Source organism: Geotrypetes seraphini, chromosome 12 (genome assembly GCF_902459505.1).
Source record: "Geotrypetes seraphini chromosome 12, aGeoSer1.1, whole genome shotgun sequence".
Classification (NCBI taxonomy): domain Eukaryota; kingdom Metazoa; phylum Chordata; class Amphibia; order Gymnophiona; family Dermophiidae; genus Geotrypetes; species Geotrypetes seraphini.
In genome coordinates this window covers 99905001-99926653 of record NC_047095.1, presented here as the reverse complement: position 1 = coordinate 99926653, position 21653 = coordinate 99905001, and the positions used below count along the sequence as shown (strand labels likewise).

Genomic DNA, 21653 nt, shown 5'->3' with positions numbered 1-21653 from the left:
CCTCTCCTGCCCGACTGCAGCGTTTCGTCAGCTCCCTCCCTCCAGTTTGCCGGCTTTCTTTTTCACCCAGCCGCACGCATTCAAAAAGCCGCCCATGCGCGGCTGCTCAGTTGTTCAGTCTTCTGCTCTGACGCAACCGGAAACAGGAAGTTGCAGCAGGGGAGAAGATTGAACAACTCGAGCAGCCGCGTGTGCGCGGCTTTTTGAAAGCTGGCAAACTCTGCATATAAGGTGAGGTGGAAGGAGGGAGCTGGCTGAACGCTGCGATCGGGCGGGTGGGGGCTGCTGGACTGCGCAATCCTTGATTGCCTCACTGTGGGGACAAGACCATTCACCGCTCCATGGGGCTATGAATGGCCTTGTCCCCGTCCCCGCAGCGACTACTATTTTTCTTTCCCCATTTCAGCAGGTTACCCATGGCTACTCGTGGATAGCCGCAGGTAACAACCACCGTGTCATTCTCTAGGCACTAGTTTAAAATTGACTTATCAAACAAGGGCAATACAATATAGTAGTTCTAAAGAATGCTAGATGTAGTCTGCATTCGTTCCGCTCCTCATTATTAAATAAATAGATCCTCATCAGGGCCACCACGTACTCAATTAATTTTCATAGTGTGTGGCTTTATGCTCTGAATCGTCACTGGATCGTTTCTTTTTCCAAAAATTTTCAATATTGCTTCATTGGGGCCTTTGCACGCTAAATGCTAAGAAGCCCATTTTATACTTGTGGGCTTCTCAGCATTTAGCGCAGGGGTGTCAAAGTCCCTCCTCGAGGGCCGCAATCCATTTGGGTTTTCAGGATTTCTCCAATGAATATGCTAATAGATCTCATGCACATTCATTGGGGAAATCCTGCAAACCCGACTGGACTGCAGCCCTCGAGGAGGGACTTTGACACCCCTGCGCTAAATGCTGAGAAGCCCATAAGTATAAGGAGGATTTGATGCTTGTTGACTATCTATGGCTGACTTGAATTGCATTTTATTTAGGGGCCTTTTTACTAAGGTGTGCTAACAGATTTAGCGTAAGCGAAATCTGTTAGCACACCTTAGTAAAAAAGGCCCCTAAATAAAATGCAATTCAAGTCAGCCATAGATAGTCAGCAAAGCAATCAACAAGCATCAAATCCAAAATTAAAAATACATAATCAGCCCCATTTAAACTGACAATATATTTTTCACAGTGTCTACAGGTAATGAAAACACCTTTAAACAACAAAGAAACATTCACAAAGCTTCAGAAAACAAAAAGGAAAAAAACAAAAAACAAACCATAGGTGAGTGGAAAATCTGTAACCTTGACTATAACTGTGGGTGGGGGTGGAAATCATTTATTCAAAAGCCACGTTTAAATCTCAAAAACTTTAATTTGCTGCCCCAACATGACATTCACATCTGCAAAGAAGTCCCACATGGCCAAAGGTCGGAGGCCCGGACTGAGCCACTTCACCACAGCTGATTAAGCCGCAGAGGTCAGCGCTGATCTCATGAGACCAGGCCCAGGAGCTTTGCCGGAGGCGGCGGCCCCCACCCCAAATTAGGCATTTCCCTTTACCTCACTCCCATGTGAAATGAACCTGAAACGCCTGTCCTTGCTTCAGCTCATGGCGACCGCGGGCAGCGGCAAAATAGGAAACTGGGCGAAAAAGAAAGCCGTCAAACTGCATATAAGGTGAGGTGGAGGGAGGGAGCTGGCTGAATGCTGCGATCGGGCGGGTGTGGGCTGCTGGACCGCACAAACCTTGATTGCCTCACTGGAGGGACAAGACCATTCACCGCTCCATGGGGCGGTGAATGGCCTTGTCCCTGTTCCCGCAGCGACTACTATTTTTCTTTCCCCATTTCGGCGGGTTACCCGTGGCTACTCACAGCTAGCCGCGGGTAACAACCACCGTGTCATTCTCTACTTCAGAGTCGCAGACTTTCTTCCTGCTTTCCCTTGCAGATCTCCATCCAAAGAATTCAGCTCTGATGCTTGAGCAGTACTGCAAAATAATATTGTGTGTGCACATTAAACAGCAAAGCAATCTCGAGGCGTTTAAGAAATTACTGAAGAGGCATTTATTTTAAAAGATGAAATATGAGCATTAAGAAATTTGTATTTTATAAAAACGCTGGTCGCTTACTTTGTTTTTTGTATATGTATTTTATGTTTTCTTATTATGTATGTTTATATTGTGAGCCGCCTTGGGAAAGGCATGTTATAAATAAAACAAACACATAAAGGGACATAATCGAACGTTTGAAATGTACAAAAACCAGCCTAAGTCAGCACTTGGATATCCTAATAGTAGGGATGTTCAAGTGCCAATAATCAAAGCCAACTTTCTGGATGTGCAGTAGCACTACTAAGCTGCTGTCCATGAAGAGCTCAAAGAGGCATGTTGAGAGGTGTGTTACTGGCAGGAACTGAGCAGGCTTAAACTTAGCTGTATTGCAGTGATAATCAAAATTTTTCTAGAGGAAACTTTGATGCCAGCAGTTAGACCTCTTTTATTTGTGTCTAAGTGCCCAAAAGCTGCCCAGACTGACCAGATGACAACAGGAGGGTTTAAGGAATGATCGCCCTTTACTCCCCAGTGGTCACCATCCTCCTCCTACCATCCAAAGATAGGGAAACAAAATATTGAGGGCTTGCCATCAGCTGATTATGACAGTTCAATTCCCTTTAGTGTGGCCTGATTCAGGGAAAACATTTTTGATGCGATTTAGCCTGTTGAATTGATTTTTCAATTTGATTCAGATCACTTTTCCTGCCCAATTTATGGTTTGTTTGATTTTTAAATGGCCTGCCAGGTTTATTTTTGTAGCATCTTCATGTATCCAGCCCCTTTTGTTCTCTCTGAACCCACGCCGGTACTGTGGTATAAACAAAACAAAAAAACACTGTTAGGTCCTAGGTCAAGCTCGCTAACAACAGCTCTGGCAGGATACATACTGTATTTCAAATCTGACATACTGTAAGTTTTCTACCTCTTGTTGTCTGGTCATATTTCATACAAACATAGAAACATGATGGCAGATAAAGGCCAAATGGCACATGTAGTCTGCCCACTTACAGTAACCATTATCTATTTCTCTCTCTCTCTAAGAGATCCTACATGCCTATCCCATGCCTTCTTCAATTTAGACACAGTCTCTGTCTCCACCACTTCTTCTGAGAGACTATTCCATGCATATACCACCATTTCTTTAAAAAAAGTATTTCTTTAGATTACTCCTGAGCCTATCACCTCTTAACTTCATCCTATGTCCTCAACTCATGCACATTTATGCCACATAGGTATTTAAACATCCCTCAAGATCAAAAAGAGTAGTGACAGTAAAACCCAAACGATTCCAAAAAATGTCACTCACCAGCAGTGGGCTACCTCTCTAAGATCCAATGTTGAAATTAAAAAACAGGTGGAGAAAAAGCCTCAAAAACATTTTAAATATGCAGCAATGCATTTAGAACTTTATATTTCATATATTTATTCATAAAAAGTCTAAAAATTATAAAAAGTTTTAAAAGTTTTTTTAAATATATACTGTGCACAGTAGTGGGTTTTTATCCCTTTCAGATTTTTTTACATTGTGCTGCGGGTGCAAGTTTTTTGCCTATGATAAGAAAAGAATGCCAACTGTGAATCATCAATTATTGCTGCATATTTAAAATGTTTTTGAGGCTTTTTCTCCACCTGTTTTTGAATTTCAATGTTGGATCTTAGAGAGGTAACCCACTGCTGGTGAGTGACATTTTTTGGAATCGTTTGGGATTTAAACATCTCTATCATATCTCCCCTTTCCTGCATTTCCTCTAAAGTATACATATTAAGATCCTTATGTCTGTCCCCATATGACTTTTAATGATTTTAGTAGCCATTTTAGTACACCATGTTAGTAGCCTTCCTCTGGATCAACACTATCTTTTTTATATCTTTTTGAAGGTGTGGTCTCCAGAATTGTACACAATATTCTAAATGAGGTATCACTAGAGTCTTATACAGAGGCATCAATACCTCCTTTTTCCTACTGGCCATACCTCTTCCTATGTACCCTAGCATCCTTCTAGCTTTCACTGTTACATTTTCAACCTGTTTGACCACCTTATGATCATCACATACAATCACACCCAAGTCCTGCTCTTCTGTCATTCTTCACCCCTAAACTGTACCCTTCCCTCGAGTTTTTGTAGCCCAAATGCATGACCTTGCATTTCTTAGCATTAAATTTTAGCTGCCAAATTTCAGACCATTCTTCAAGCTTTGCTAGGTCTTTCTTCATGTTATTCACACCATTCGGCATGTCTACTCCATTGCAGATTTTAGTATCATCTGCAAAGAGGCAAGCCTTACCCAACAACCCTTCAGCAATATCATTTATAAAAATGTTAAAAAGAACAGACCCAAGAACAGAACCTTGAGGCACACCACTGGTAACATACCTTTCCTCAGAGTGATCTCCATTGATCACTACCCTCCATGTTGCCTCTGGTCCTGTAATCTACCAGATTCCAGAAACTTCACCATTCTCTATTTTAAAAGTATTTCTATTAATTTGCTAACCACAGAAGTAAGACTTACTGGCCTGAAATTGTCTATTTCTTCCTTACTTCTCATTCTCTTTCTCTCTTCCATTCCTATTTTTTCTCTTCCATGGTCCCAGTGGCGTACCTAGCATATGTGATACCCGGAGCCCATCATTTTTTGACACCCCCATCTATATGAAAAATATTTACTAACAATCCACATATCGCACAAGAGTGTACCTAGGAAAAGGCAGCATCTTAAACACTGCAGTGAGCACTAGAACACCAACACATACATAGTAAAACTAAACAAGCCAGGTCCCGCACAGTCAATTGATCCTGCAGTTAATGCCAACTGAAAACTATGTTCTTTTCATAGACACAGAACAGAGATACACACTCACCCATTATGGAACAATCACAAACTAAAAATAGAAATATGTAGACAAAAGTAAAACTGAACTGCCAAGAAACCAGACTCTGCATACAATGCAACACCACAACAGCACAAAAACAGTAACACATGTCCTCTAATACTGTGCAAAATATAAAGACAGTAGATGTAAATGTGAAAAAACTGATACATAACAATCACCACTTTACAAATTAACAAATAAAAATAAAACAAATAATGAGAAATAAGAAAATACCATTTTATTGGACTAATACATTTCTCACTTAGCTTTCAGAGGTTAAAACCTCTTTCTTCAGGTCAGTAAACTATACTGCTGTTAGAGTATCCCTGTCGTGACCTGAGGAAAGGAATTATGATCTCTGAATTAGTAATAAAATGTATTAAAATTAGTTCAATAAACAGGATCACCTTATTTCCATTTTCTATTAATAAACGATTATCAACACAGCTACAATAATACTTTATCCTAAAGCAAAAATAAATAAATAAAACAAATATACATTTTTTTCTACCTTGGTTGTCTGGTTTCTGCTTTCCTCATCTTCTTATCATTCTCTTCCTTCCATCCACTGTCTGCTCTCTCTCTCTCTGCCTCTTCCATATGGCCTCTGCTCTCTTTCTATGCTTCTTCCAGAAATTGTCTGCCTCTCCCTTCCATCTCTCCTAGCAGATTTTAGCATCTCTTTCTCTCTCTTCCTTTCCTCCCCTCCCCTCAGATCTGATATCTGTCTCCTTCCTCCTTTAAACTAAACTAAATCTTAAGTTTATATACCACATCTTCTCCACGGAAGTGGAGCTTGGCACGGTTTACAAGAATTTAAAGTAAAGAAGAGAAAGGAAAAGGTTTACATGAGCTTATATATAGAATGGAAGAGTAAGGGGGAAAATAGAATTACATGTTAGAGAAAAGCCAAGTTTTCAGTTGCTTGTGGAATAGTTGGAGAGAGCCCAGGTTCTGCAATGGGATAGTAAGGTCATTCCAGAGACCTGTGATTTTGAAGAGAAGAGATTTTCCCAGTTTACCTGCATAGAGAATACTGCGTAGAGAGGGGAAGGATAGTTTATATCTTTGGGCGGGTCTGGTGGAGTCAGGACTCAAGGAGTTAAAGGATAGTGGGATTAGGGGAGGAAGGATGCTGTGAATGATCTTAAAAGCCAGGCAGGAGCATTTGAAATGGATTCTGAAAATCACTGGGAGCCAGTGAAGATTGGACAGGAGTAGGGAGACATGGTCAGATTTGCGTTTTGCAAAGATCAACTTGGCTGCAGTATTCTGGATAAGCTGGAGTCTTTGAAGACTTTTTTTTTAGGTATAAGTAAATTGGAGAGGATTGGACAAGGACGGTGAAATGTTTTTGGCAAAAGTAGGATCTTACTTTCCTTAGCATGTGGAGGCTGAAAAAGCATGATTTTGCCAAGGAGTTGAGGTGGTCGTTGAGGGAGAGAGAAGAATCAATAGTGATGCCAAGGACCTTGCTTGAGAACTAAAGGTGCAGAGCAGTGCCTGTGGATAGTGCGAAGATGGTGGGCAGGTGTTCTAATATTGGGCCGAGCCAGAGTCATTTTTTTTTTTTGATTCATTTAGTTTCATTGTACCAAGAGGGACCAGGAGTGGAGTCTCATTATGCAAGATGTAATGTTCTCATGGAGGTTGGTGAGGTTTTGGTCTGTTTCAAGGAGTACAAGGATGTCATTAGCATATGTGTAGATTGTTTCAAGGGGGGAAAGTTGGAGGAGCTTCAGGGAGGACATGTAGATGTTAAAGAGAATAGGAGATAGGGGTGTTCCCTGAGAGACACCGCAAGATGGTGTCCAAGGTACGGACATGGTGCCATTTGTGTTGACAGTGTAGTAGCGAGAGCGAAGGAAGTTTGAGAACCACTTTACTCCTCCCAGGTCTGGTATCGGTCTCCTCCCTTTCACCCCTGCTCTGGCATCTCTTCTCCTTCCTTTTCCCTTGGTCTGACATACCTTCCTCTTTCCCTCCATGCCCTGGCATCTCTTCCTCCCTCCCCTCCATGTACTGGCATATCGTTTCAATCCTTCCTTTCCCTCCTTTTATTCCTTCCTCATCTTCTTTCTCCTTCTCTCTCTCTCCCTCCAGTTGGGTGCAGAAATTCTCTGCCCCTCTACTCCCTTTCCTTTTTCTGTCACCCCATCCCCAGTCAGCAGTGCAGCACCTAAGCAGGTGCTCCAAGGCCTGACGTCATGAACTTTCTTGGGCAGCAGCAGCATTCACAATTCACTGCTGTTGCTGGCTTCAGGCCTTCCTCTCTGTTGTGTCCTGCTTTCATGGAAACAGAAAGTAGGCAGGACCCAGCAGAGAGGAAGGCCCGAAGCCGGCAACAGCAGCGAACTTTAAACGCTGTTGCTGCTGGAAGAAGTTAATGACACCAGGCCTTGGAGCACCCGAGGCAGACTACTTCTCTTCCTCTTTCTCCCATCCCCCCAGTATGCCACTGTCCAAATGTTACTTTTCAGCTGCCCCAAAGTTTTCCCTCTGCTGCAACTTCCCATTTCCATCAGGGCAGATCACCGCAGAGGGAAAGCTTCAGGGCAGCCACTGGCATCTTGCGAGAGATGGCTGCCATGTCTGGGCCCCAGTGAAAAGTAACAGATCGGGAAGTGAGAGAGATAGAGAGAAGAGGAAAGAAGTTCAGACTATGGAGCCCCCTGGATCTGTACATAAGAATAGACATACAGGGTCAGACCAATGGTCCATCTAGCCCAGTATCCTGCCTCCACAGTGGCCAATCCAGGTCACAAGTACCAGTTATAAGCCCAAATAGAAGTTATTTTTCTCAGACTTTCAACTCTACCTCTTAATTTTTTCCTCTTATCTGTTTATACTGTATTCTCTTTATTCTATTTATGTATCTTCCCATTAGAAGTTTGCTCTCCAATTCTTCCTTCCTAGCTTGCTACCTTAATTTCCCTCTCCCCCTTACCTCCACAGCCCAACCCATTTCTCCTCCTCTCTTCATCCACTGGGGAAGTGAATTGGTATTGTTTTATACATTAGAATGTAAATATGCACCTGCGTTGATGTCAACTCCCATCAGTAAAAAAATTGGAGAGCAGGAGTAGCAGTAATTACAGGAAACAAAAATTTCTGCTTACCACTGTGAAACTACCCCATCACGGGTAGCTCAAACCTGTGCTTACACTGACTTCGTGGGCAATAAAACTGGACTGTCTGATAAAACTGTACTTAATTCTCCATCTTGCTTTTCCCATTCCTTTTATTTGTTTTCTTTGCCTCACCTCTCTTGCCTGCCACCCCTTACTTTTGCTCTGAAGAACCCGGTGGTAAGGCCGAACCCTCAGCCTGTTTTGTCCGTTCCTGGGGGAAACAGCTGCACCAAGAGAATAAAGCACAACTACTGAGATTGAAAGGCATGAAATTAGCATCTCGCTCAAGAGGAAAAAGGAGAGAAAAATGGAGGGCCCAGGAAAGCTGTCCAGTTTGCCTTCCCCTAATGCTGGCCCGGAAGGGAGGAGGGGAAGAGAATCTTCACCGATCTCAGAACTTCTGTCTTTGGCTGTCCGGCATGCACTGCACTGTGTACGCATAGTGAGAGGGCGAAGAGGAGAGAGGAGGTTCCAGCGCAGCATCAGGTGACCAGCCGGCATGTACTGACAAGGCTGTGTGTCTGCACAATGACTGCTATAGCTGGGTCCTCCAGAGCAGAACAGTGCTGATTTTTAATTTTTGCTCTCCTGCTGCTCCCCCACAATGCTAAAACCCAGACAAATGAGACCTGAGGACAAATTCAAAATCTGCTCTGACGTCCTGAGTCATCCGGACATATGGTAACCCCTACGCATTGGGTCCCCCTGAACTCCTTGGGCCCGAGGCACGTGCCTACAGGGACTACCCTTTAATCTGGCCCTGGCCAGCTATGTACCCCCTTGGGGTATGCTCCCGGGGCAGAGTGCCCCCCCCCGTTCCCTCCTTGGTATGCCACTGCATGGTCCTAGTTCCAGCCAATAGTGCACTAGAAGTTACAAATAACCCAGAAAAAGCACACAAGCCAACTAGATGAGTGGAAATCAAGGTAAGGCACATTGTGACAAACCCACTGCTAAACCTGGCTTTGTCCCAGAGATAGAAAAAACACCAGGTCCCTGATCACAACAGCTGATCAGATTAGTGCCAAAGTCCTTGAGACAGCTGACTACCTCTCAGATTTAAGATATAGCAGGATAGGGACTGGCATAGGAACAAAGCTATGAAGCTAGGTATTAGAATAAAGCTGTTATAAAGCTTAATTGCTAAAATTCTAGATGCTTCTTCACTAAATATTCTCATTCACTCTGTCATGATTTCTTCCCTTGACTATTGCAATGCCTCATATAAAGGAATACACAAAAAAATAAATTAGAAGGTTTCAAATCATGCAAAACCCAGAAATAAAAATTATGACTAACACAAGAAAATTTGATCACATTACTCTCCTGCTGATTAATGCTCATTGGTTACCAGTGAAGTATCGGATCTTTAAAACTAGAGCCTCTGGTCAGCCAGAATTTATCAATAGGCTTTTAATTCCATACACTTCCCAGCGATCCCTTCATTTACTTTCCTAACATCTGCTTTTCGTTCCCGTCTTAAAGCACATCAATACTCACCGTTTGAACATTTTCTCAGTGATTGCTCCACTGTTATGAAATTCCATTCCAAACTTTCTGAAATCATATCTCAAGACACTTTTAAGTCCCAGCTTAAATCTTTCTTGTTCAAAGAGGCTTATGGACTATGACCCCTTTTGTTCCCCCTTCCCTCTTGTTTTTCCTACTTCCCCTGTTTTGTTTAATATTATTGTAACTTTATCCTTGCCTACCCTAATTATTACTTTTATGGGTAATATATTTATTTGTGTGTTTTCATGGATTATGTATTCATTTGTCATATTTTTATATATTTTTACTTTAATTGTACACTGCCTTGAACTGTGCCTAGGCGGTATATTAAATATTTTAATAAACTTGAAACTTGCCAAAAGGAATCCTGCTCCTTTAATGGAGTCCCATCCCCTGCTTAGGAGGCATGGCTTGAATAAGTAGGAGCGAGCTCAGATGAGGAAATCAGACAAGCACATAAGAAGTGGAACATATCTCCTGAGCCACAGTGGTGCAAGGAGATAGAGATGTCTGAGGAAGAGGAACAGGAGTTTCTACAAGTCTCTGAAAGTCCCAAAATGTGTGAAATATGTGAATCCATGGATGCACCAGAGCTGCCAGTGAAACCAGCAGTACCACAACAGTTCATGGAGATGGGACCATGATTATATGAAAGCATTTACCTTGATTGTTTGTGTGAAGAAGTTTTATTTATTTTTGCTGAGCTGGAAAGGGCAGTTGACCTAATTAAGCCAATGTTAGAGGATTACTTTTAAGGGTTTCCCCCCCTCTGAAGAACTACATTGCTTTTCTGAAATGTGGTCCAGTTTAACTAACAGCTTCATAAGGAAGGCATGAGCTGTGTTTGGAATTTTTTTCTTTTTACTTATTGCTTGCTGTTATCAAGCAGTGTTGGGAACTGGTCATCAGGGAACCACCCAGGAGTGCTGGGTTGGAAAAGCTTGGCTGTTGTTGGCAGCATTTGGGACATTGTTTTAATACAGTTTGGGGTTTATTTTTCTCTATTGAGTCTGAACAGGGAGGGGGGTTTCCACACCTGTGAAAGTGGCATATCTGCCTTAGTTTGGAGTTTTCCTTTTGGGGAAATACCCTGTATTATGTGACACAGAGTGGGAGTTATATCTTTGAAGGTTTTGCTTTCTAATCAAAAGATATTGGACAGGTTCTGGGGATTTCTCCATCTAGGAGCTCAGTGGAGCTCACAACCACCTGCAGTTGACACACATACCCAAAGCAGGGAGAGTTTTGCTTTTGGCTTTATCTTGTGGATACTTTTTTGTGTTTATGAACTAAGAAACACCTGAGACTGAGCCTTGGTAAAGAGGACTTATGCTACTGAGTCTAAAAGTCCAGGCACTGGTGAAATAGTTTATATATTTTCCTTTTTGCTGTAAACAATCAGGAAGGAAGTGTTTGTGTTTTGTTTTGTTTTGCTTTATGAAGATTGATTATCCTGAACTCTGACCAGTTGAAGGTAGAAATAAAACTATTAACTGCTACTTGAATGTTATTTTTCTTTGGAGTCATTTGTATGAACTACATCACTTTGCTCAGTAGCACTAGGCCATTTCCTAGCTTGTACCCACATGAATAGTTACCTCAATTCCCGGGGAACACACCCTGACCTAAGAAATTTGTGACAACATACAATGTATCAGATCATACACACATAAACAGCTGTTTAATAGACACACAATGACTGTGGCTCAAACATGTCCACTTGCTCTGAGCCAGAAGTTACATTGGAAGGAGGGACTTGGTGAAAAGAAGTTTCCCAGAGCAGCGCTACATTCAGGAAGTTTCCAACTGGCTGATAGGCCTACCCCAGGGTACAAAGGGTCTGACACAGGTTTGTTGACTTGTTGTTTTTATTTGCTGCTTGTGCTCAGGAGCCAGGGAGGGTGCAAAGACTGATGGACTCACAAAGGGAGAGATGTTCCTGCACCTATGAAGGAGGGAGGGGACCACATGGAGCTGAAGGGAGACAGTTACTGGATCTGATCTGGGGATTGGGAGAGAAGGGAAACAAGTGCTGGGCCCATGTGGTGGGTGGAGTGGAGCTGGAGAGAAGGGAGATGTGCCAGACCCATACCTGGATGCTTAAGGGAGGTGATATAGAGGTGATGGATAGAAAGGAGACTAGAGGAAATGGAGAGAGATACAGAACCTGCAGGGAGGAAGAGAAAAGCTGAACCAAGAGGATAAAGGATGAGTGAGTTAAATATTGAACATAGTGGAGGGATGGATGAAAGAGAGAGTGAGGAACACATTGCTGTAAGGGGAGAACCTAGACACAGGGGGATATACAAAAAGTGGGAGATGGTGGACATGGATGGGAGTTTTGGAACAAACACAAAAAAGGGAATGCTGCATGAGGGTGGTGTATGGACACAGAGGGGTAATGCTAGACATGGGAGGGTAAATGAGCACAGAAAGAAGATGGCTAGATATGGGTGGAATTAAGAATGCAGAAGGAATATACTGGACAGGACATATATAGAAGAGTGATACTCATAGAATGCAAAGATGATGAAGGCAGGGAGATGCATAGGAGACATAGATGCATAGGAGAAATAGATGCATAGGAGACATAGAGAAGGGAGATGCTGAACTTGGAGAACAATACATACACAGAGATAAGAAGATGTATGGTGAGCAATTACACTGCAGGAGGCCAAAGACTGTGTGGCAGGGACCTTGACTGATGGCAAAACAGAAGACTGGTACACTTTCTAAAAGGTACAAAGCTCTACATGTAGCTTTATCAAATGCCAAAATTAAACCCAGACAAAGAAAAAGATTATTCCACAATTAAACAGCCTTGCAGTTCAAATACAATAATGTTTTATCTTACCAAACAAATAGGCATTAATGGCACTGCAGTAAGGCAAAAAAAAAAAAATTAATTGGTATAGCAATCCTCCAAGACAAAGTATTCAGATGCAAGGCACACCCCAGCTTACTCCTAGGCCTGGTATTTTCCAACAAAACAATAGACATGTCCTGGTTTACACCTTGCAATGCACAACAGTTTTAGCAACAAAGTTCACTGATCTTATCCCACAACATTCATACAGCTAGCTCTGATATTAAACAAAAGGATCCTCTAGCTCTCCAGAGCTAGGCCAGGTAGATTGTTGAGTTTGCTTTACTTTATGGCTACACACAGCTTTCACAATCCCTACCCAGTTATTATGGGTGACTTCAACTATCCAGGGATAGACTAGAACCTAGGCACCTCCGGATGTGCTAGGGAGACCAAGTTCCTGGATACTGTAGGCAATTGTTTCCTGAAACAACTTGTCAAGGAAAATACAAGAGGAAAAGCAATTCTGGACTTAATTCTAAATGGACTCCAAGGACCAGCACAAGATGTAGAAGTAGAAGGGATGCTGGGAAACAGCGATCACAATATGATCTGCTTCGACCTGGATGCAGGGGCAAAACATCAGTCCAGAACAATGGCCACGGCACTGAACTTCTGAAAAGGGAATTACGAAGAGATGAGACTCATGGTGGGGAAGAAGATTAAGAAGAGGATAAGCACTGTAAAAACGCTAGAGCAAGCTTGGACCCTTTTTAAGGACACAGTCATCGAAGTGCAAAATCTATATATACTGCATATCAACAAGGGATCCAAGAGGAAAAAGAACAAGAAACTGGCGTGGCTCACTGTAGAGGTGAAGGAAGCAATCAGAGACAAGAAAACTTTGTTTAAGGAACGGAAAAGGTCAAGAACGGATGAAAATTGGAATAAGCACAAACAACATCAACACAGGTGCCATAAGGCAGTAAAAGGGGCCAAAAGACACTATGAGGAAAAAATAGCCAAGGAGATGAAAAAAATTCAAGCTGTTCTTTCGATATATTAAAGGGAAATGACCCGCAAAGGAAGCGGTGGGACCGTTGGATGACCATGGAATAAAGGGAGTGCTAAAAGAGGACAAAGCAATCACAGACAAACTGAACACATTTTTTCCGTCTGTATTTACCGAAGAGGATATGCACAGCATACCGGAACCCATCAGGCTATTTGCTGGAAATGAAGACGGGAAACTGACAGGGTTCATGGTCAGTCTAGAAGAGGTATGCAGGCAGATTGATAGGCTTAAGAGCGATAAATCCCAGAGACCAGATGGCATCCATCTGAGGGTCATCAAGGAACTAAAAGGGACTATAGCTGAACTGCTTCAACTAATAGCTAATCTGTCAATCAAATCGGGAAAGATTCCAGAAGACTGGAAGGTGGTGAAAGTTAGGCCAATCTTCAAAAAAGGTTTGAGGGGAGATCAGGGAAACTACAGACTGGTGAGTCTGACCTCAGTACTGGGAAAGATGGTAGAGGCACTGATAAAGGACTGCATCATTGATCACCTTGATGGACACGGTGTGATGAGGACCAGCCAGCACAGTTTCAGCAAAGGCAGAGCTTCTTTGACGAAATTGCTGCACTTCTTTGAGGGAGTAAACAGGCAGATAGACAAGGGCAACCTGATCGACATTATATATCTGGATTTACAAAGGCATTCAACAAGGTTCCACATGAACGACTACTTTGGATAATTGTGAGCCATGGAATCGAGAATTCCAGAGGGTTCCAGTACCAGAGAGTGGTAGAAAACTGGAGCACTCTTCCGGAGTCTGTTAAAGGGGAAAACACCCTTCAGGGATTCAAGACAAAGCTGGACAATTCCTGCTAAAATGGAATGAACGTAGGTGAGGCTGGACTCATTTAGAGCACTGGTCTTTGATCTGGGGGCTGCTGCGTGAGCGTTCTTCTAGGCATGATGGACCACTGGTCTGACCCAGCAGTGGCAATTCTTATGTTCTTATGTTTTTATGTACCCATGAAGAATTAGAAAACTCCTACCAAATGAGTTCCTCCTAAATGAGTCTAAAACCAAAAATCAAAAACAAAATAAACTAAGCCTTTTAGTATTGCAAACAGTCCATTACTTCAGCAATAGAAGGTGCCCTTTCCCTACTAAGGGTAGCAAACACTGAGGTAAATGTTTCTCTCTTTCTGCAAGTCAAATGTCCTACTCTCAGTGAAGGCAAAAATAAAATCTCTCACAACTCAGTAAAAACTTTCCAGGCATAAAAAGAGCAGAAAAACATATGTTAATTTTAAAGCTTTTAAAAGCATACCTTTTGCGGGCTCAGTATGTCCCACTAACTTACTTCCATAGCTTCAGATGCTGTAACCACCTGTTCAGCAAATTCCATGGGCTCCAGGATTGTAGCTTCCCCCCCTGAATGTGGAAAAGCTTCTTCAGCTTCCATTATCTCCTGGTCATTACCTTGCTACACTCTCTGGATTCTCTCTCTTTCCTGTCTTCTGCTCTCATGGAAAGAAAGGTGCCTGCTTTTCTCTCTGAGATCCCTGACCAAATCTGGGTGTGCCTGCTCTGTAAATAGGCTGCTAAGTTTCCTAAATACAGTGCCATGCTTAAACGTTCTGACTTGCATACCATTGTTTTTCCACTGGGCAGGATTTCCATATCACTGTTGCTGAATACATCCTGACAGGGTTGATTCTCAGAAAGGTCTTACTCAGGATAGGCAGCAAAATAACATAACATAAAAATAAATTTATAGACCGCATATCCGTGAAGATCTATGCGATTTAAAAAAATTAATCTAGGTCACAATAAGAATCTGAGGGAATTAGCCAAAATCTGAAGAATAAGTAAGTCTTCACTTGTTTTCTAAAGTCTGGATAAGATGTAGATAGAAAAAATAGTTGTTTAAAGTCTTCATCACAGAGGGCAGCCCGATAGGACAATGTGCATTCATGATATTTTTTAAATCTACATCCCTTAACTGAAGGGTAAACAAAAAGAGCATGCGTAAATCAGAAGAAGAGTATAACCTGGACTTTTGGGATGTTTTTCCTAACTCCAGCACTGCCATTCTTGGGGTTTTTTAAGAGGATCAAAGCAGGCATGGAGCCTGAATGGTCACCGCATGGAGAAACAAGACTAGTCAAATGGTCAGGAGACCCTGGCAAGTGAGTTAAGAGAAAACAAAAGAAAACAGAGATGAAGCACCTGAGACCCACATGATTTGAAGAATAAAACAATGAGATAATAAAAGGTAGAAAAATAATTTTATTTTCCATTTTTTGATTAGACTATATCAGATTTGAAATATATATCCTACTAGAACTAGTGTTAGACATAACTGGGGACTGCATAGCTCAGGCTGCGCTTCTTTAGCTTCCATCTGGCTTAAGGCTCTCTCTGACCAGGGAGTTGTTGCCCTAGTTGCATTTCTTAAATCCAGTGAATTGAAATTAGATTAAATAAACCTCACAGCATTCTGTTTCAGAAACCCTCTGTGGTGAACTATAAAGAATGTTTGAATAAGTTAACTCATGGAGGGACATTTTCAAAACATATTTCTAAGTCTGATTTGGACATATGACACTAGACATCTAAATTTGGCAGTAAAAATATACCTATTTTTGAAAGGTATATTTGAAAGGTAAACTACCATACCTACTAGGAAAAAAAATATATGTATATATATATATATATATATATATATATATTTAAATTCATCTATCTAGATGTCCAGGCAATTGGGATGCCCAGACTGCCAGGATATATATCTTTATACTATATTTTTGACCAACATTTGGATGTGGGAGGTACCAGTCATGTAATGGACTGGCCACCCAGACATGGCAACAGAGCAGTGATGCACCTTAGAGTACAATGCTGTGAACTACAAATAAAAGTTGCCAGAACTCTCTTATAGGTTATATTGAGCCCCCAAACCCCTTATATCTATCTGACTATAACCCCTATAGACCTTATACCTGCAAATGGCATCAATATGGCAGTAAAATAAGGTGTGTATTTTTTGTAGGCTCACATTTTCTATCATGTATGTAGTGGATAGAGTAGCTTATGGGACTTGCTACTCCTCTCTTTGGTTCACTAGCCCACCCACTAGGCTACTTCAGACATCTGTGTGGCGCTCTACTAGGCTATCCTATACCAGGTTCTGATGTTCTGGAGACAAGTGTGCACATTTATATTCTAGTCTTTGTGGATATGAGGGGGTCCTTGATGCATGCAGTGGTCATCTAATCAGTATGGGCACCTTTGTGGCACTTACCCCCTCTATTACAAAAGTGCACTAAATATTAGCACACACTAAGTTTTTCTAATCCTTACGGTATTCCCCAAGGTTCAATTTTATCCCCTCTTCTCTTCAATATTTTTCTCTCACCCCTTTTGACTCTTTGTCAATCTATCGGTTTTACAGTATTCGCATATGCTGACGATGTCCAGCTTTTACATCCCATCGACCCCAATAATCAATCCGAAATCGTCAATATTAATGACAAACTCAAACAGATTCATTTATGGTTGGACAACAATAGACTGTCCCTAAACATTAATAAAACCAACACGTTACTTTTTCCTTGGAAAGAAAATCATAAAATATCTGTTCCTATTAAAATCCAAGGAGTAACGCTTAAACAAATTAACAAAATTCGGATCTTAGGTGTCATCCTTGACGAAAACCTAACTTATCATGACCACATTAGTTATGTAGTCAAAGCCTCTTTTTACAGATTACGTCAAATTCGTTCTATTTCGAAATTTCTCTGTGCCAAATCTTTAAACATATTAATTCATTCATTAATTATTGCAAAAATCGATTATTGTAATGCTTTATTCAAAGGAATGGCCCAAAAAGAAATCAGAAGACTACAGATCATACAAAATACATCTATTAAATTAATTACTGGGGCCAAAAAATTTGACCATGTAACCCCTTTATTACAAAAAGCACATTGGCTCCCAGTGGGACATCGAATTTTATACAAGCTATCTTTACTCACCTTTAAATCTTTATCATCCAAAAATCCATCATTCATTTATAAAGTTCTAATTCCATACACTTCTCAAAAAACTTTACGATCCAATCAGCAACGTTTATTAGTTATCCACTCTCTCAAAATCATAAATACCAGAAGACAGTATATTTTCTCAGTCACAGCACCGCAAACATGGAATTCTCTACCACTTTATTTAAGGGAGGAGAAAAACCTCGACAAATTTAAAAGCCAACTCAAGAGCTTTCTTTTTATAGACGCTTTTAATCCTTAATTGAATTGCCAATTACTCTTTACAACTCCCTTTCACTTCAGTCAGCTATATATATATATATATATATATAATTTTGTTTTCCCATCCATTCTGTGTATTGACCCTTATTTATCCCTCCTTTCCTATTACAAATTGTATTTCTTTCCCCTCTTTCCCAATGTTTCCTGTCCAAATTTGTCTAGTTTGTTTTTAAATTGATTTTTAGATTTTATTATATTATTGTTAATTTTTATTATGTATTTTCTGTAAATGTAAATCGCTTAGTAGTTACGATAAGCGATTAATCAAATATTGAATAAAACTTGAAACTTGAAACTAATGTATGCATGTTATCCTATGGATGTATTAGCAGTTAGCGCACATGTTGATTTAGCATGTGCTAAATCTGCACTACGCTTAGTGCGTCTTTGTAAAGAGGGCCTTAGACTCTTCAAAAAATGTGTAGTTCCAAAAGTATAAGTTCTGTCCAGGATGTCTTGCAAAACGTTTTTCACAGTAAGATATCCATGTCTAACCCATCCTTGAGACTACCCAAAGCCTACCCATAACATGCTTGTACAATGCCTATCTTTTGCCTTGAACATTCAGAGGCTGGAACATCTCACTAGACATACAGAAATATGGTTTTGATTATTAGAACCTGGACATCCTGGTGATTATGACATCCAAATGCTGATTTAGGATGCATTTTGGAGGTCTATGTCTTTTGATTATGGTCAGATAAATTGTAAGAGGCTAAATGCAATATTTAGCCTGTAAATGTAAAATGATAAGACTGCTTTTTAGGAGGCCCAGTTTATACAATTAAGGGCTGGATATTGCTTAACTGCTGATTCTGCCCTAGAATAGCTGGTTGAAACAAAAGCTCTAACTGTGGAACGTCAGCATCATTAACCACTTAAGTGCAGCTGAATATTTATGGTTACCCCCAAACAAGCAAATTAAACATCCAAAAACTATTCTGTGCTACTTAAATCACTGAATATTTGGACCTGCATATATGGTTATCCCTGTGAGTTCAATAGCACTCACTATACATACAGTAATATTGCATACATTATTAATTAATAGACACTTCAAATTTTTCTCCAAATATTTTGTTCCAAATTAAGTTTATAATCTCTGTAAAATTATTTTACCTTCCATGGCAAATAATCTGAAACTTCCTGACTTTCTTTACTCCATGTGATTTTTTTTCCAGAGTCTGACATGACCAGACCATGCAAAGCATGTGCCACAGCATACACAGCATTGTAAACGCTATAACTGCTACTAAAATATTTGAAGGTACAGTGTGCTTTTGAGTCTGGTGCTTCCTTAAAGTTGCAGGATCTTCTGATACTTTGGGGGCATAGGCTGCCACACAGTTGCCTCCAAAATAGTCGGGTTGTATAATCACTTGGAAACAGGGTAGTATTTACCTCCTGAATAAATTTTAAAGTGCTTGGAATATTCCTCTTTACTGCTGTGAATGCCAATATATTGTTTTTTAAGCTAAAATCCAATGAATAGGTTGAACGAAAATCCCATTCAACTGTGGTGATTAATATTTTGCCAGGTATCTGCCTCATACTTGCAATGATTTTATATATATTCTGGAAATATTCTTTTTTGGAATATAAAATTATCACACTAGCTGATGATGAATGAATGCTATCATTAATTTTATTCATCTCGTCTGGTGGTGTAACACCTTCATGAGGGTAGGTTTCTATGAATTCAATGCAACCATTGTTCTGTTCAATACCTTCTTTCAGAATCTGGACAGCCCTTACAGTGCTGTCATCATCGGATGCAACAATACCAACCCATGTCCAGTTGAAATGCTTAAGTAAGCTAAGGATCCCAGCACAGAGGTGGAGCTCACTGGGAACAGTCCGATAGAAGTAAGGAAACTTATGAGCATCACTCATGAAAAGACTCTGTGATTTGTAACTGAGCTGTGGAGAAAATAGTTTCATTACCATTTCTGCTGTTTTAAATAAATATATTACTGTACATATGCAAAATGAAATTTTAACCAGAACTTTAGTAGACTGAGGGGCTCATTTTCAAAAAAAGAAAAATGTCCAAAATGAAGCATAAATGTCAAATGGACTGTTGCTATTTATGTCCATATTATGTTTTTAAGGGCCCTATATTCAGCCAGCATTAATCATCAATCAGCTGACCACTACAGGAAATAAAACTGGACATTCAAAACCAGACCATGTCCAGGCACCGGCATTGAATTTCCAGGATTCCAAAGTTGGCTAATGCAAAACTGGTGAAGTCCACTGTAGTGACCACTAAGCTGTCCCTCAGCTCTGCAGGGGCATCTGTGTGGCTATTTTTGTACAAATGATGCTAGAGATATATTTTTATGTCTGCCTTTTTGGTGGAAAATGGCTGTTCATTTTGAATGTTTTCACTGCAAGAATGTAATTTTCATGTATTTTTAAGTAGGAAATTCCAATCTTATTTTCTTGTTAGAAAATAGATTCAAGTTTATTTAGGCTTGATATGCTGCTTAAAAACATCCCAGGTGGTTTACATAATACAAAGTTAAAAGCGATGTAAAACAGGGGGTATGACATAATTTAAATTTGATAGAAACAGTAAGGGAGATCATAGATACAAAAGGAAAATGGTCGGGGTTACATTGTTTCTTAAAATAAAAACATTAATGGGGAGAGAAAAGACAAAAGGGTGTGTGGTATAATTGAAATCAAGCTCCAGGGGATCAGTTTTTTAGGTGTTATGAGCAGGACTTCCCAAATCTGCTTTGAACACCTTTTCAACATGCCCCTGTGTAAGATATAGTTATTATCACAAATGGTCACAATTACTCTTTATACTTAGAGCAATGATTTTAGTCTTGTAGATTTTTACTCTAAGATACTGCAAAATTTCATCCAATTCTTTTTTCTTTTTTTCTCAAATGCATCAAAAGCCTCAGATACACCACTCTACCGCCCAGTATATATTTTTCATAGGGCTCCTTATACAAAGGTGTGCTAGTGTTTTTAACGCATGCACCAGATTAGCATGCTCTATAGCAGTGTTCTTCAACCTTTTTACACCTGTGGACCGGCAGAAATAAAATAATTATTTTGTGGACCGGCAAACTACTAAGACCAAAATAAAAAAACACATTTTCGTCCCGTCTCCACAAGCTCGGTCTCCACAACCATCTGATCCCATCTGCACAAGCCTCAGTTATGATTTTATATTGAACATATTTTATTAAAGTATAAAAAGAAACAATATTCTGTACAATTGTCATTTTATAAATATAAATATTCAGAGCAAGGACCAACAAAACCCCTGTCTCCCCTCCCCTTCACATATATCCCCTCTACTATCAAGAAAACTGAACAAGTCAAATTATTACAGAATGCTACACAGAAATATCATGCTAACAGCATACTGCAGTCACATATGATAGGAATAGTGTTAGGCTTTGCAGTCCCCAGTTATGTCTCTAGCAGGATATATATTTCAAATCTGATATATTGTAATGACAAAATAGAAATAAAATGATTTTTTTCTACCTTTTGTGGTCTCTGCTTTCATCTTCTTTCCACTCTTCCTTCCAGCGTCTGCCCGTTCCATTCACTGTCTGGCCTCTCACCCTTCCATATGTATCTGACTTCTTTCTATGCCCCTCTCCCCTTTCCATCCAGCCTGTGCCTCCTCTCTCCTTTTTACATCATTCATTCCAGCTTCACTGCTTTCTTCATTTTTATCTCTCCTACACCAGATCTAGCATCTTTATCCCTCTCTCATTTCTCTGCTGACCCCCTTTCCAGCATCAATCTCTCTCTACTTTCTCATTCCTGTCTCTCTCCTTTCCCTCCTCTAATCTCCCTGCCAGCTGTTTCCTTCCTTTTTTCCTTCTCCCTTCCCTCCTTCCCCCTATCCAACAGTAGCTCTCTTCCCATCCCTTTCCCTCTTCCCCTCCCAGCAGAATCTCTC

At 40.6% G+C, this 21653-nt stretch overlaps 1 protein-coding gene across 1 annotated transcript in view; it reads right to left on the bottom strand.

Annotated features, from left to right (window-relative positions):
- Positions 1-21653, bottom strand: part of LOC117346168 (vomeronasal type-2 receptor 26-like) — an 89149-nt gene that overhangs the window by 37533 nt on the left and 29963 nt on the right. Inside the window, exon 3 of the mRNA XM_033915572.1 lies at positions 19118-19636. Within this exon, the coding sequence (XP_033771463.1) occupies positions 19118-19636 (519 nt within the window). The remainder of the gene's footprint in view (positions 1-19117; positions 19637-21653) is intronic.